At 50.6% G+C, this 16,332-nt stretch overlaps 3 protein-coding genes across 3 annotated transcripts; 1 reads left to right on the top strand and 2 right to left on the bottom strand.

Moving 5' to 3' along the window:
- Nucleotides 1-241: 241 nt before the first annotated feature.
- Nucleotides 242-4,721, bottom strand: SMG8 (SMG8 nonsense mediated mRNA decay factor). Its single transcript, XM_065732022.1, has 4 exons — nucleotides 3,083-4,721; nucleotides 2,234-2,379; nucleotides 998-1,873; nucleotides 242-503 (listed from the first exon to the last, which is right to left on the bottom strand). The coding sequence occupies exons 1-4, from the start codon at nucleotides 4,719-4,721 to the stop codon at nucleotides 306-308; spliced, it is 2,859 nt and encodes a 952-aa protein (XP_065588094.1). The 3' UTR covers nucleotides 242-305.
- Nucleotides 4,722-4,970: 249 nt separating this feature from the next.
- On the bottom strand, nucleotides 4,971-8,866 carry PRR11 (proline rich 11). The gene is made up of 8 exons (XM_065732021.1): nucleotides 8,478-8,866; nucleotides 7,478-7,600; nucleotides 6,971-7,237; nucleotides 6,739-6,837; nucleotides 6,144-6,253; nucleotides 5,955-6,014; nucleotides 5,775-5,868; nucleotides 4,971-5,342 (listed from the first exon to the last, which is right to left on the bottom strand). The coding sequence occupies exons 1-8, from the start codon at nucleotides 8,772-8,774 to the stop codon at nucleotides 5,274-5,276; spliced, it is 1,119 nt and encodes a 372-aa protein (XP_065588093.1). The 5' UTR covers nucleotides 8,775-8,866; the 3' UTR covers nucleotides 4,971-5,273.
- A 572-nt stretch (nucleotides 8,867-9,438) lies between these two features.
- On the top strand, nucleotides 9,439-15,855 carry SKA2 (spindle and kinetochore associated complex subunit 2). Its single transcript, XM_065732020.1, has 7 exons — nucleotides 9,439-9,539; nucleotides 13,433-13,522; nucleotides 14,181-14,357; nucleotides 14,614-14,700; nucleotides 14,978-15,017; nucleotides 15,379-15,511; nucleotides 15,723-15,855. Exons 1-7 carry the CDS (start codon nucleotides 9,507-9,509, stop codon nucleotides 15,847-15,849), a joined length of 687 nt encoding a protein of 228 aa, XP_065588092.1. The 5' UTR covers nucleotides 9,439-9,506; the 3' UTR covers nucleotides 15,850-15,855.
- The last annotated feature ends 477 nt before the right edge of the window (nucleotides 15,856-16,332 follow it).

Raw genomic sequence — 16,332 nt, 5'->3', positions numbered from 1 at the left:
ACGGGGAAAAGCATCGTCACCCAAACATTGGTAGTGCAGGCACTGTGATCACCGGCTTTTATTTCTTACATACAAGAACCTGAAGAAACAGAATCACTCTTCCCTTGCATTCCCTCTTTCACTTCGATGGCAGGCATCATCCCCTGGGAAACGCAGTGAGAGCCACGAGATCAGTGACAGATGATCTTGTAGGTCCTTTCCAACCTAATGAATCTATGAATCTATGACACCCACGAACCAAACCATCCATCATTTTGCATTGAGGACCGAACGCTTACACTGCAAATCAATCCCCCCAACACCTCTCACTGCGTCATCGCTTTCAGTATTCCTCGGAGAACTTTGTAACTCATCAGCTGTTGGCTTTCTTTCGGAGGGAAGCAGGGCCCACGCTCGGTCACGTAGGCATAGGGAAACCTAAGCACCCACAGCCCATCTGATGGGAGTGTTATTTCCTGCTTCTCAGGGTAGAACACAGGGCAAGGCGGCGGCCCAGGCTGAACCTGAAAGCAAGAAGGAAATGAGTAATTAGCCATCACTGTCAGAATAAAGACTTAAGAGGCAAATGGATCCAAGGAACACTACAAGTCTCCAGATTCTCCAAGTATTTTTGCATTCTCTTCCATTTCATCCCACCCTCCTCTGAAAGGAGAAATTGAACTGCTCCCTGTGGAGCCTGATGGTTTTCACAAAAACATCAGGAATTAGTGAGGCAGGAGGACGGGAACAAAACCGAGCATTTGTTGAGATAGACTGTGAGCTTTTCTAATGCTGCTGGAATTCTGGTGCCAAGCTTCAATTAGTATTCTTAACCTCTAAAAAGAAACAGGTTCATATCTGAGTAGTTGAACATATGGACCACTGTTTTATGATTCAGCACCAAGGAACTTTTCCCACTCAGGGAATAATCCCTGGCACCTTTTGCCTCCCACTCTGTGCCTTCTGGGCCTGCAGTTAACGCTGCTCTGCAGGTAACACATCCCTTTCTGTTTCTCACCTGAGGTGTCAGTGTGATCTGCAGCGGAGCATCGGGAACCACCACAAAGAGTCGCATGAACTGAGCGTAATGTGGCTTGAGTCCTCGTCCCTGAGTCGAGGACAGGATGTAGAGTGGCATGTCAGAATTGAGGGCTTTGATGGCGGACTCCTTTGGGCCCCCTCCCATCACCTTCATGACCTTATCAGGCCCTGAACACATGAACCTCCTACCACGTGCATCTTCATATTCAAATCCTACAAAAGCTCGAGCTATGTCATCCCTCCGTCTTCCTCTTCCCATCACAACTGCACTTCTTTTTGCAGGAATGGCCTTGTTAGGTGCAGGCCAGGAATTGGTATCTAAGTCTCCTTCATCTTCAGCTCTTGTCCTGATGACAATGTCCCAAGGCATTAAGTAGTTTGTTCCCGGGATAAAGCCTTGCTGGTCTAGGCCTGTGTGGAAGTTATAAGCCTTAGCAGGCCCCAGCTTAACCAGTGACCAACTGGAGAATTTCGGCAGAAGGCCTTTGGGGCAATTCGAATGGAGCATCCCAGGGAGGTACTCGACAGTGGATGCCTGACGATCCACCAGGCTTGGCCTTTTCTCACTTTTGGACTCCCCACTCTGCCCCTGACCTTCTGCATTGTCCCCTCCGCCCTGGGCGTCCGGTGGGTAAGTGCCCAAGCTGCCCGTTGACTGCCCCAGGCTGAGGGCTAAGCTCAGACCTGTGCTTTCACCCTGAGTCTGAGGTTCTTTTTCTTTAAGCTTCTCAATTTCGCCCTCTGGAGGTGCAGGTGATGCTTCATCCCTGGCAGGCGCCGGATCAGGCGTGCTTGGCTGAAATATGGGAAAATTGATGTGCTCCAGTTTCCCACAGCATTTTTCTTCCAGCAGCTATAAAAAAAACCAAAACGTGGTTAACCTTCCAACTCGTCACTGACACGGGAGAGTTCAGAGTCACCATTCAGAAGGTACAGCTCAGGCTCAAGAGGTCTGCACTAGGTGAGAATCAAAACAGCAAACGGAGTACAGCCTAAGCAGGATGGATTTAAACAGACCACATGAAGTTATTATGCAGTGGAGAGGACCTTAATTGCCCCCTCAGCCCACTGCAAACCATTCCTGCTCCCAGGCACGTTTTGCCTAAGCTACATTTGCAAGTTGATAAGGACAGTGACTTGTTGTCCATTCAGAACACAGACACTGATGACACAAAAACACTGCTTGAAGCAGAAATAGAGACTCAATGGTTACCTGGTAGAAGTCGTAATTAGCTGCTTTGATGTCAAAGGGGTCATCACGAGGAGCTTGTTTTCTTCCACAGTTACAGGCGCCAGTGGAACGAGCCCGGCTGTTGTGGTACAGGACTGGAGGATTCCTGTCTGCTTCTGGCTTCTCCCCTGAAAGCAAAATCAGATAAAACAATCAGTATTTCCAGAGACTCTTTGATTCTCTTCATCCATGGCTTCTTCCTTGCTATATACCTAAGCAAAACTGCTCACTACCAACTCCATTTCTCTTTCCCCCATTGTATGCAAATTTTCAATACAGATTACACCACCAAACTGAATCTTCTTTGCTTTTAGAAGCTTCTTACAAGGCATAAATAGTTCTTTGGCCTGCGATACTTCTCTCTCAGTTTCTATCCCTTGACTGCACTCAATCAAGCTATATAAAAGGGAGCAGAGGGTGAAGAAGTTTCCCCAATAACTTTTTCTCCCCTCTATCTCTCATTAGAAGAGCTCCATCCTGACACCTCCAATGAGCAATGTGGAATCAAAGTTACAACTTGACAGCAGTCTTGCTCCTAAACATTACTCCACATGAGTGGGGTGGTCATATGGTAAATGAATCTGCTTTAGAGAGCATTTGGATATGAGGGCATAAGGACACAACAACAGTGACAGCATGAAACGAGGCCTTACCACCTACAGCTTCTTTGATGCTCAGTCCTGTGCATCGCAAACGCATCATACAGCACCCACTATCTGCAACACACTGCCCACAACACGGGGCCTGAGTTGGTCACTGAAGCTAAAGGCGTTTTAAAGCAGCAAAAGCAAAATGAAACGGAGAGAACCAAGCACAGATGAGTTTCTTTACCTGCTTTGGGAAGCAAATGGAACTTGTGCACGCAGTGCTGGTCAGTTAAACTTCTCTCCTCACAAAGCTGGTGCCCGTTGCTCCAGAACTTGTAGCAGTCCTCGTTCAGCTGCATGGCGTACTTATGGAAGGCCGGCCCGCGGGCGTGCTGGCTGTACACACGCAAGGCCTGTGCCAGCTGGTTCTTATGGACTGTCATGGTGTAATTGTGGGGCAGGTTGGACTGATAGGCACTGTGGGCCATGGGGAGGGCTTTCTGGCAACGGTTTTCGGAGAACTTGGTGTCTATATCTAAATAGCCTTCCAGAACTTTGATGCTGCCCATGATTTTCGAGCTCAGTTCGCCAGTGAGAGAAGTCGGGTCATCATCTTTGCCTTCGATGGTCACCTCGTACAGTTTTAGAGCTGCAGCAACCCACTTCTGGTAGGTTGGGAGCTCAAAGTGAGAAGGCTGCGGGTTCCTCCCCACGCTGTCATCGAAGCCCTTCTTGCTGAGCACCAGCTCCACGTGCTGCCACAAGAACTCCTTGAGGGTACAGTCCACCAGCTGCCCGGAGGAACTGGAGCTGCTGCTGCTGCTCTCTGCATAGAAGGACAGCTGCTGCCTGCCGTGCCGCATCATCTGGTACCTCCGGGGTCCTGACAGGGTGGGAGCCAGCAGCGAGTCCGTCTCTCTCATGGTGCAGTTGCTCCTGAGCTGATCGAGAAGCATGGCCACGGGATCCTCCCCATCCTGCGCCCCTCCAGCCACGATGTACACGAAGGCCTGGTTGGCAGGCACGGTGAACAGGCAGTTGATGCTCTGGTTGGTCAGCACCCTGCTCTTGCGGAAGATGCGGTAGATCTGGTCCTCCAGGGCGTGCTGCAGCCTCCTCTTGGGGGAGTGCTTCTTGGGGGGAGGCTTTTCCAGGTGACCACAGGGGTCCTGGCCCCTGCCCGGGGGAGGATCGACCTTCAGGGCCCCGTTGAGCTGGAAGAGGAAGAGCAGGCGTGGCGGGCAGGGCCTGCAGTTCAGCTTCCACTCCTTGCCCACCGGGCAGTCCTTGATGGCGGCCTTCAGGGAGGGCAGCACCTTCTGCCGCAGCCCATCCAGCGCCCTGAAGACGCGGTCGTAAGTGATGTCGAAGGAGCAGGTGGGGTGCACCAGCAGCAGGATGTGGCACACGGAGAAGAGGTAGAGGAGGCTGAGACAGTGCAGCTTCTCCTGATGCTTCCAGAACTCGTGCGCCTCTGCGTGCGGCAGCGGTCCTCCGGGGCCGTCCTCCCGGCTCTCGGCCGCAGCCAGGTCCCCGCAGGCCCGCAGCAGCTGCGGCGTGTCGCAGATGGAGGTAAGCACCAGGTACAGCACTCGGCTCTCCTGGCTGTAGTACGCCTGCAGCCGGTTGTAGTCCCTGCCCGCCGCCTCGCCCTCCCGCCCCGCGCCGCCGCTCGTCTCCTCGTCCTCCTCCCGCCCGAAGAGCGGGAACACCTGCCGGTCGCACACGGTGCTCACCAGGGCCGCCTTCTCCGAGCACAGCTGCAGCGCGGTCTTGCCGAAGATGCCCACCACGCACACCTCCTCCTCTCCGCCGGCCGCCGCCGCCCCGCCCGTCTCGGCGCCGGCCAGCAGCAGCTCCCGCAGGCTCACCGGTCCCGCCATCGCTCCGTGCGGTGCCGCCATCGGCCCCGGTATCCGCCCCGCGCCTGCGCAGTGGCCGCGCCTGCGCCGCCCCGCCCGGGACGCGGAGCGGACGGGAGCGCCGCCGCGGCCGCGCTGAGTGCCTCCGTAGGCGACCTCGCGTTGGCCCAAAGCGATACACACTGCAGTCATCTCGTGTGCTTTTAGCCGTGTAATTGTTTGTGGAGAGCTGTAAGCAGCACCAGACTGCTCCTTTGACAGCGATAGTACGAATTCGAAGCATGAACAGTCTTGTTATATATAAAAAAGCTGAATTTCCATAAACTAACACGTGCGTATTACAAGCAGAACCAGCAGCAGGAACACAACAGTCCCTATTTCAGCAGCAGCCAGGTGTGAAAATGAGAAAACCTCATTTTGTCTTCCAAACCACAGAGATGCCTTATATTCTGCCTTTCAAAAGGGCAGAAAGTGTTCTTCAGAGTGCCCCTTTCCCAAACTCACACACTGTGCCCCAGTGACATCCAGACATGATTCATGTGACCATCACTGGAAGCTTGCTGCTCTGTAAACCTACTTGTGCTCATCCAAGCTGCTTGCAGAGCTCAGCCAGGCCGGGGAGGGACTCTTGGGATGAGCCATCTGTTAACACAAGAGCCAGGTCAGACCTTGGTACTAATTACTATGAGATAAAAACATAATTCTTAATTGATGTTTCATAAAAGAAAACAGATGCTGCAAATCCTTAAGGCAGAAGACATTATGAGTCCTCAGATTCTGCTCTGCTGGTACTTAGAAATCTGATGGCATAGTGCTGGAATGGTGATAAAAGGTCATTTTTGTCCTTAGCCACCTCAGGTCAACTGCTGCAAGAGGGGTAACAGCTCCCACATGCTGTTTTCTCACAGTTAGAATGGGAACGATAGAACAAACACCTTTATTTGTGGGTACTCAGCACTTTGGGGTGTTAATTATGGACTGTACATCGATACCACGGCACCGTAGGAAGAAAAATCCATATGAAACCACATGGATTTTAAAGCCAGCTCCAAGAAGACAGACATCATGACTTGCCTGAAACTTGCGCCGCAGTGCCTGTGTCATTATTGGAGTCAACCCAGTCCCACACTCAGCGTTTTCTTTGTTTAGTGGAGTGCCACCAGGACTTCTGAAAAGGTTGGAAACGAGGGCAACTGTGCTCAGTTCCCTGATTTTAGTTAGCAAAGTGAAGCGAGAGAACAGAGCAGAGCTTACCTTTGTATGTTGACTTTCTTAAGATGTTTTCGGAGATCTAACTGATTTTTAGGTGGGGTACTATTGTGAAAAAAAAAGCAACAGTTTAAATGAAACATTGCCCACTGCGTAAACCATGGTTTTGAGCAGAAAAATAATGTATTTTGAAGGGAATAGTTTAATATTAAAGAATGAATGAAAGTGTCTTACTTTAAGGAGCTTGTAACGTGAGCTGATGGCGTGGATTTGGATCTCATATTGACACTCTGTAAATCAGAGACCGTAATTAATGCTCTGCACGTCTTCACTGGCGACCCTGCCTGAACACAGGAAATAATATTACCACAGATGAACTTCAGAGGGCCCCACTGAACTCAGGTCCATTTAACATTTATGTTCTGAAAGATTTCAGCAGTGTATGGCTTTCATGCTGCTTTGAGTGATGAAGATTTCAGTATTTCTTGGATAAACTTATGTTTGTTCTAAAAGAAACCAACAAACCACTGCAAGAAGAGCTCAGTTAGGCAAAAGAAAGTCCAAAATATATTGAAACTGTAAAGCTCCTCATCTAAAATCAGAGGAGTTGTGCTGCACGTGAGCTGACTTTGGCATTAGTTGCTTAATTTGTTCATTCCCAATGCCAACATACAGAATTAGGATTCCTTAAAGGTGATCACTGAGATTTTGCAGGAGTTAATCTCTTGAAATACTCTCTGAGGGGTCAAGACAAGCACTGCAGGAAATAGACTGGTTCCAGTGCAGAGTTGGCCCCAGTGCACCATTATCCACACGTCCTCTGGTTTACCTTGCCCATTCTCAGGTTGCTGTCTGTCTTTCTTAGCTTTACATTCAGGAGATCTTTGAGAGTGATGTGCATGGGCGCATCTTTTTTCACCGATGGCTCCTGAGGACAAAACGTGGTTGGAAGGGAGATCAGGAATGGCAAGGAGCTGCTCATTCATCAAGGCACATTCCCAATGAACCCACCAAAGAACTCAGCCACAACTGAAGAAGTAGAACACCCCTTCCATCCTTACCAGATGTGCTTTAGTACCATTGCCACGTTTGAGGAGGAGAGGTGCTGCAGGAAGCTTTGGTGGTGGCAGTGGTGGTGGTGGTGGTGGTGGAGGAGGAGGAGGAAGAGGAGGAGGTGGAGGCATGGAGGAAGGCTGCAGCTGCACTGCAGGAGGCCCAGGAACTGTTGGCAGAGGGTCAGGCTGCACTTCTACAGGAGCACCCCAAACTGTTTTACTGCATCTCTGACAGTGAGAGCTTTCTGAAGACAAAGTCATAATTCCATTCTTCTGAAGACAATATAAATAAGAGAATATTAAATCTAAAAAGTGAGTGGAATTTTTGAGAGCAGAGCTTCTAGCCTCAGTTGATCCAAACCAACTCCATTCTGCCATGAAGTAACTGCAGCTTTGTAAATGCTGAATATGGAGAGGTGAAACACTCCCCAGTGAGATCTTCATTTCCTCCTCCCTGACCACAGTTCCCTACACAAAACGTCACCACCCTGCCCCACTGTGATTGAGACTGACCTGGAGCATTCCTTGCAGTTTGGAAAACTCCGCTTCCAACTTTTCCAGCTGCTCTTTAAATGTGTTTAGCTCTCTTAAGTAGACTTGTGATGGAAATATCATCTCTTTAACCACCGTAAAACTCTACAAATAGAGAAAGCACATGAATATATTCACTAATTTTTATTTCCAGAGAGCTCTGATTACTGTTGACAGTTCCAGTGCGAAGTTCTCACTGAGGTCAACAGAACAATACACAATTTCAGCAAACAGTTTCTCAGCAGGAACACAATGAGTGGCTTCCCCAAAAAAGCCTTTTAATTCTATCTAGGAATCCTAAGGCACAATTCACATATTGGAACAGCACCAGAGGAGGGCCACAAAAATGATTAGAGGGCTGGAGCACCTCTCCTACGAGGAAAGGTTGAGGGAACTGGGCTTGTTGAGCTTGGAGAAGAGAAGGCTCTGGGGAAATCTCATTATGACCTTCCAGTACTTGAATGGACATATAAACAGGAGAGAAAAGACTGTTTACATGGGTTGATAGTGATAGGACAAGGGGGAATGGTTTTAAACTAAGACAAGGGAGATTTAGGCTAGATAATAGGAGGAAGCTTTTCATACAGAGGGTGGTGATGTACAGGAACAGGTTGCCCAGAGGGGTTGTGGCTGCCCCATCCTTGGAGACATTGAAAGCAAGGCTGGATGTGGCTCTGAGCAGCCTGCTCTAGTGGCTGGTGAACCCCCATGGCAGGGGGTTTGAAACTACACGATCTTTGAGGTCCTTTTCAACCCAGGCCGCTCTATAACTCTACGATGATTAAGCGTGAACAGCCACTTCTGCTACTCAAGACCCTTTGATGCTGCGATGCAAGCCCTGCATTTCGCACACACGTTTAACGCACACGACGTTCTCCTCGCAGCTATTCCTCCAGCAACCAACGCACCCCAGGCGCTGCAGTGCCCGTGACGACGCTGCCAGCCCAGCGTCCAAACCCGATGCCCGTCGCAGAGGACGTACCTGCGCGACAGCGCTGCGGCACCAGCGCAGCAGCGACGCTACGGCTGCGAAGGGTTTCACCACGCGTTTAACGCCGGGCACCGGCAGCGAGCGGAGCGAGGGAGGGCCCGGGGCCGGAGAAGGGCGACCCGCTGAGCCGGGGCAGGAGGAGGAGGAGGAGGAGGAGGAGGAGGATGAGGAGGACGCGGCCGTGCCGCGGTCACCGCGGCTCCGCGCTTGGGCCGCTCCGGCCTTCCTCCCCCGCCCGGGTTTGGTTCTGGCTCTCGGCTTTCGTCGGCGCTGTTTGTACTTCGCCATCGGCTGCTGCGGAACAGCGGTCACCCGTTAAGCCCCGTTAGCTCCCGCTCGCCCTGTGGGGACCGACACTACGCACATCCCGCTCCTGGAGACCGCCACGACCTAGAGCACGACCCGGGCCCGGCGGCCATTACCGCGGGGTCCCGCGGCGCCCCCTCCCCATTGCCGCTCACCTCCCGCCCGGCGCCGCCGATTCAAACCGCTCCTCGCGCGGCGCGCAGCCAATGGCAGCGCCGCTTTCCACCGTCTCCGCCCAACGGCCCCGCTAACCGCGCGCTGATTGGCTGTCGGGACAGAGCTCGACGGGAGAGGAGAAAGGACCAATCGCGGGCCGGGCGCTGCTCCGCGCCGCCATTGGATCAAGGCGCGCCCTCGCCGCGCTACGATAGGCTGCAGCTCGTGGAGCTCCCCCTTCCCGCCAATAGTAGCTCAGCGCCCTCTCCTCCAGCCAATCACCGGCGAATTCCACTCTGGCCAACTGGCGTCTCGCGGAGCTCCTTCCCCCGACCAATCACCGCCCGCAGCCTTTCCACCGACCAATAGCCTCCCCCCTACCTCAGAGAGGGTTTACATTCCCTCCCACCCAATAGCGAGCCCCCTCTGTCAGCCTCCGGCCAATCGGAAAGGAGCGCCTAGTGACAGCTGCCCAATGGGAGCCCCCGACTCTCCCACCCTGAGGGGCGGGGGGTGGGCATCTCCCCGCCGCCGCCTGAGGAATGTCAACTATTCAACATGGAGACGGCGGTTACCAAGCTCGAGACCATGGTGAGCGCGGGCGGTGCGGGGCCGGGGAGCGGTGGCCGCGCCTCGGAGAGCCCCGGGGCCGCGGTCCTGGGGTGGGAGAAGGGGCCGCGGGCGCGACGGGGAGGGGGGAGCAGCCGTCCGCTAAGCGCAGCCGGGCCCCGAGCGGAGCCCGCGGGAGGGGCAGGCCGGGGGCGCGGCCCTCAGGGGGCGGCTGCTGCCCGCCGCCGGCTCGAGCGGGCTCGGCCGGGCCGGTCCGTTCTGTTCGCCGCACGCACGCACGGCCCCGCGGGCGCGGCGCTCCCCGTGCCGCTCCGTTCTGCCCTGAGCGCGGCGGCCGGGCCGGGCCGGGCCACTCCCCTCTACCTGAGGGGAGGGGGGGGCCGCGAAGGGGCCGCTCCATTTCCCCGCCGCCCCTCGAGGAGGGGATGGGGGGTGGGGTGGGGGCGCTCGGACGAATCCATTTTCTCTCAGCAGTGGGGGGGGGGGGGAGCAGAGCTCACACCTGGCCCGGCGCACGATCCCCGCGGGGGTAGCGGAGCTCGGCCGCTTCCATCGGCGCCCGCAGCCGCGGGGGGAGCGGGGCGGTGGTTCCCGCCCGGCGCTGAGCGGCCGCCGCTGCCCGGGCCGTGCTCGGCTCTCTCGGGCGGTTCAGCTTCCCGCCCGGCCCCGCGTTCCCGGCCCTCGTTGCGCTCCTTTGCTCTCAGCCGTCCCCGGCGGCGCGGCGCAGCGCGTTTATGTAACGCCGCCCGCCCCACCGACAGCGGAAAGAAAGTTAAAGAGCGAAGGAAAGCAGTGCTGTGCCCTCACGCAGCCACCGCAGCGCGGAGCCCTTTATGTGCACTTCCACGCGGCGCCTTTCGCGTCCCAACCTTTTATTTATCGGCTCTGTTACACGCGCAGGTTTCGGTTTTGTTTCTTCTTTCTTCATCTGAAACCCTTCGGGAATGGTTTAAATGGGACCGTTTCATTCCTTGCACGTGTTAAATGCTCGCACTGGAACTGCCCATCAAACACGGCGCTCCTTTGTGGGCTTTTTTTTTCCCCTCTGTGCGGAAACTTCCAGGAATTCCTGGAATTCCAAACGTTTGAAGTTATTCTAATTAATTACAGCGTTATTGTACATTTCTGTCGTCGTAATTAAATTGTCTTGTTAGGTGCCTTTGCTGACAAAGCAGAAAGGGGCTGAGTGTATGGGGGAAAGGACATCTCAACGCAGAGACAAACGCACAGAGAAGCAGCACAGGACGTTTCTGCTTGCTGCTCCTCCCCTTCTGGAAGCCCTGGTTTTAATTCCTGATTGAAAAGAGAAGGAAAAACGAGTTTCATAGTCTCTCAGTTCTTATCTGAATGCATTAACATCCAAAGAGACTCAAAGTGGGTGGTGAGGGTTTTGAGATTGTAGCCAGGTGATTAGCCAAAATCATTTGGGGAATCCATTTGGAAACTGACTTCCTATGTGTAAACCTCATTCAGAAATGTAACACCTCATGGTCAGTAAGTCAATATACACAGTGGCATCTGTGTGCTGTGTGTTGCAGCTTGATGTGTCTCGCTTTCTCTTCTGCTTATGGCTTCTTCCTCCTGGGCTGCAGGTGAGGTTGGCTCTCTCCAAAGAAGTGTGGTGAAATAACACTTCTCATTTCCCCAGAGGTTCTGACATGGGTTTTGTGCAGAGCTTCACCTTAGCCTCATGGAATCAGGAATAAACTAACTTGCAGGAGTTTAAAAAGAGCAGCGTAAATGGTAATCTCCAGTTAATGTGCTCAAAGCACAGCAACAAGGGTCGAATGAACCACAACATCTACAGTGTGTGATTTATTATGTCAGACTCTGTAAAGCTGGCTCACTGGAGGTGCTTTTCAGAGTGTACTACAGCAGTCTGACCCAAAAGAAACTTGCATTTTGTGCACATCCCTTCAGTAAGATGAGTGGAAGTGGAGAGGTGGGCAGGTGATGCGCTCAGAGCCTTTCGGTTGGCTTCTGCTCACTTTTCTAGAAGGGTGAGCCTGCCTCTTCCTTTGAGCAGTGCCTGTCCAGCGCCCTTTTTATGTTGTACTACTAGTGCTCATACACAAAGCAGTGCAATGTTAAAAGGGCATTGGCCAGCAGTGCTGCCTGCGGTGCTCCCTGCTCCGGAGCTGCGTCCATAGCACTGTGTATCTCAGACTGGGGGTGATTGGAAAGGCAGCTCTAAAATGAGATTGTCAACAAGTGTCTGGGGTTTTTTGCACTCGTTATCTCCGAGCTGTTTGCCAAGGAGAACTTTAACTTTCCTCCGAGTCAACAGAATAATGGCATTATGAGGAACAGTAATACCTTGAAATGTGAAAGTTCTTGCATGTCTGTATTAGGATTTGGTGAGCTACCTTACCCAGATGTCCGCGGCCCTCAGCAAGCCCTGTCTGGTTCAACTTAGTTTTCTCCAACATACACTTTGAGTGTGTTGACTGCCTGTTGAGAATTGTTGCTGCTAACGAATGCTCTGACTTTATTGCACTACTGTACTTCACAGCTAGCAGTGCAATAGTATTGTCAAAGCATCTGAGAGCAGAGTGCGCGGCGATGGTGTGCGTGGTGCTTCTGATGGCAGTGCCTTCCCCTCAGCCTGTGAGTAACTTACACATTCACATCTCACAAACTGCACTTCCATGTGGCTGCTGTGCAGAACTCATACAGGTGGCACAGCCCATAACCTTCACTTAGGGTTTTTGGAGTGTGTGTTTCCGTAAACACTACAGCAAATAAGTATTTATAAATCAAAGGAAAATGGATCATCGTACATCCCTCGGCCTATAAACACGTTTTGCAACTGCTGATAATAACCTTTGTCTCTTCTGTAGTTTGGATACTTTCAGGGGAGAGCAAGGATGCTGCTCCTGCATTTGTGTTTTCATTGAGCACTAACAGTGAAGCCAGGGCTGCAGGACAGATATGCAGCAGATTCCTGTCCCCATTTCTCTCCTGGGTGACAGTGGCAGCGCGGCTGCCATTAACTTACATTAACTTGGGATTCCCAAATGATGGATATTGAAATATTTAAGAACAGAGCTTCATGGATAATGTTGAAAGCCACCCTTATTCACTGTGTTCCCAGGAGTTAATAATCAGATGAGCTTTAACAAATACAGCCTTATTTTGATCCTTCAAAAAGTTGTATTGATTACTTCAGAGTTAAGCTCAATATAATTAGTGACAACTGCACTGAGCTAAGTAAATTATGAGCATCTTGACTTACTTTTGTCACAGTCTGTTCTGTCACTGTGAAACCCTCCAGTGATGGCATTAAAAAGAAAGTGTTCTGTGAGCTGAGTGAACCGCTGCTCTTTAAAGCAGAACTCTGTCAGAGGTATTACAGTTGCAGTGCTGATGCTGGCAGCAGGCTGCTGCACAGGCAGTGGGGTGGTTCTCTGGTGGCTCATTTATCCTAAGGAAAGAAATGTGTTGTCATCAGTTGTATTATCTGTCAGTCTGCTTCAGTGGGGGACAGTGGAATGTGTGACAGTTACTGTACGAATCTGAGAGAATTAACTCCTGATGTAATTAACAGCAAAGTCTGTTACACTTGACTCTGAATTTTTTCCTGGTTAGTGCTGTGTGAGTAACGGAGTGTTACAGTTTTGCTAACAGAGTTCTCAACGTCTGAAAAGCATTGCAGCTACCCAAGGAAAAGCCTTGCCAACTTCTGGGAAATACGTTTGTGTCGGGGGAGAATAAATCAAAGGTCTCCTGCAATCTGTGAAGATCACTTTAAGGTGCATTGTTGTGGTGCCTTGAGATAGCTTCCCCCTGGAGCTGGTGTTCCCATAGCCTTTCCAGTGCAGGCACCTGTCTTCTGCCTTCCTGAAATACAGAATGGCTGAGGTTGGTGTTGGGGTTTTGTTTTAATACGTTGTGGCTAACCCTAAATGTTTTAGTTCCAGAAGGCGGAATCTGATCTGGATTATATTCAACACAGACTGGAATTTGAAATAATGAAAAGTCTTCCTGATGATCCAGCACCACAGGTAGTGTTCTAAGTAACTGAGTAGATTTTATTGCATTCTGCATAAAGTTGGTAATAGTCATTTTTCTTTAATCTGAAAATAGTGAATGTTTATCTAGGTGATATTTTTTTATTATTTGTAAGATGTTTATAGCATGTACACCAAGGTATCTGGCACAATCTGAAAGAAAATGTCCATTTCTGATACAGTGAAATCATCCCATGTTTTACTTTGAGAGGTGGGCAGTAACGTTAGCACAAACACTGAGAGATGGTTTCCTATGTCAGCTAAAGCACGTACTCACTGTGAGAGCAGGGAGGAACCTGCTGGGCAGCAGTGGCTACGTACAGGGCCATGTGTATTGTGACATGCAGCCTTTGATGTATAATCTTAAGATTTCCAAATGTCTGCCTTCTTCCAAGTCAGAAAAACCATATCACGGTTGCTGATAAAATAAAGGCCTCCTCCTCTATTTATTATGGAAGCACAGAGTTGTCCTGGTTTACTGACAGCATCTATCATTTTTGCCCTGTGAAAAACTAAATATGCAGGTGAAAGAGATGCTCTCAGCTGCACTGTTTGTCATAAAGGGTTGGTCTTAATGCCTGCTTTTAATTCCTATGTGCCCACATATTTTCTCTAATTGGACTGCTTAAATGGACCTTTTATTTCTACACAGGAAAACCCAATTGCTCTCTTAGAAGAACTCTCAGTGGTGAAATCTCGGTACAAAACGTTATGTATGCAGCTGGAAAAAGTTTCCTTAGAGCAGAGAGAATCCATGAATGGCATCCGCAGTGCTCTGGAGAGCACCATGAAGATAGTCCAGGCACTGCAGCAACGCGCTGAGCTCGAGGTAGCGTTTCCATTTCAGTAACTCAGGTCTCACTCCTCTAAATGACCACTCATTTGTGTAAGCTCTGCGTACACGTGGGAAGTTTAATTGGAAACTATTACATGGAGAGATGCTTAGGAGATAAGAGTTTACCAGAAGTGTGTATAAGATTGGAGGCAGCCAGATTCATCACCTAGCAGTTAAGCCAGCAGTACTCAGCTGTTGAGTTAAAGTTGTCCTGCAAGTTTCTGATATGAGAAATGTCTTTGTTTTCTAGCGTTTGCCTCTGTCAGAAGAAGAACAGGCCGCAGCACAGCTGTTAACCTGCCCAACTTTGAAAGAAATGGAATCACTAGTTCAAAAGGTAACGAGCCTCTGAAGGTTGTTTGAGAATAGGAAAGCCATCGTTTTCTTTGGCTGCATGTGCAGTGGTTTCTGCAAGATCTGTACTGGAATGCAGAGGAGAAAGCTGAAGAGCTCTGTGTCTTGTGTGTGACTCTTTGTTTCCATTTTAAACATACTTTATTTGAAACCAGGATTTAATGGCTGACATTGCTCATACAGAAAAGCAATAGTAAAAACCCCTCATTTCTCAACCAAACTCGCAGGAGGTCCTGACATTCTCTCTCGTTTATTTTCAGCCGTTGTGTTCAGAATCTGCAGACCCTGACTCAGCTGAAGGTGAGCAGTGGAAGGCTCTTCCCACTGTTTTCTGTATGTGTGTGTCTCTGTTTATGGTCTAGAAGAAGATGGTGTACTATTACCACAGAAGTAACTCGTTTAATCCATTTATCCTTTACTGAAAGGCATTTTCCTTGGTTTTGGTTTCTAACTGGTGTCTGACAGACCACATCTATTCATCCACATCAGACCTTAAATTCATTATGTTTCACTATGTGTGTAGTAATAACGATGTCTGGGGGGAATATCCTCCTCCTCTCCTTCCTCCTTCACACCCTGTTTTGTTACAAAGTAGTGCAGGTATGGTTTTCTCCAGCCTGATTTCTGAAGAACCAACTGTCTCCTATTTGCAACGTTTCAGAGTCACAGTTCAAACCGCTGACTGAAGAAACACTTAAGACTGTGCCGAGGAGCATCAGAAGCACGGTTAAATTGGCAGACCTGAATGATCTGTACAGGAATTTATTTAACCACTTCGTTGTAAATAAGAACAGGTAAGGCTTCCCCTGCTCGCTGTACGAGCTGCAGGGAAATGCAGCACTTTCAAGTGAGACACAAACAGCCAACAAACCAAAGTGTGTGAATGTAAAGTTGTGGTAGGAGGTGACCGTCCTCAGTTTAATGTGGCTGATAACAATGGGAGTCTGTTGGCCATTTGCTGACGTGCTGTCCTGCTTTGCTGAACAGTTTGTTGTTGCCTTACAGAGCGGCACTGAGCATTTCACAGATGAACAAAATGAATATGAAAGCCACTGATGCCAGAATACAGATCCTGAAGGAACTTGCTATCGTGGAGCTCAACAAACAAGGAAATGTTAAATTAGTCATGTAAATGAGAGGGCACGCAGTGCCTTGGCCACAGCTCTGAGTTACTGATGAGCAATTATTTCTTTGGTGTCTGGGAGTTACCTGGACGCTGCTGTTTGTATTTCTGTATCCAAATTCTATTTCTGGGACTTAAACTACGGAGTGAAAAACCTCTGAGGCTGGTGCTTGACCTCGGGTGTTCACACAGCAGCAGCCCGGGCAGTTCTGTGAGCACTACTGTTACCCACACGACATTTCCATATGATTCCTTACATTCCTGAGTGGGGTTTTTAAAGCAGATAACCCAAACCACTTCAATGTTCTCCATTCCTGAATAAACGATGAAAGCAAGGCGAGGTGGCAGTGGATTTATTGTACTCCTCTCTGGCTTCCCGCTGACCCACAGCCCGCCCCCCCCCCGCTTCACGGCGAGCTGTCCCTTCGCTCACTGCAGCGAACCCGGCCCCGAGCATCACCCGCGCAAACGTTCCCGCGCTCCCAACGTAGC

The sequence above is a fragment of the Cyrtonyx montezumae genome, unplaced genomic scaffold (assembly GCF_038088225.1).
Source record: "Cyrtonyx montezumae isolate F1298 unplaced genomic scaffold, pur_monq_1.0 scaffold_15, whole genome shotgun sequence".
Classification (NCBI taxonomy): domain Eukaryota; kingdom Metazoa; phylum Chordata; class Aves; order Galliformes; family Odontophoridae; genus Cyrtonyx; species Cyrtonyx montezumae.
Note: the sequence above shows the minus strand (reverse complement) of the source record. Positions and strands in the feature narration are given on the sequence as shown.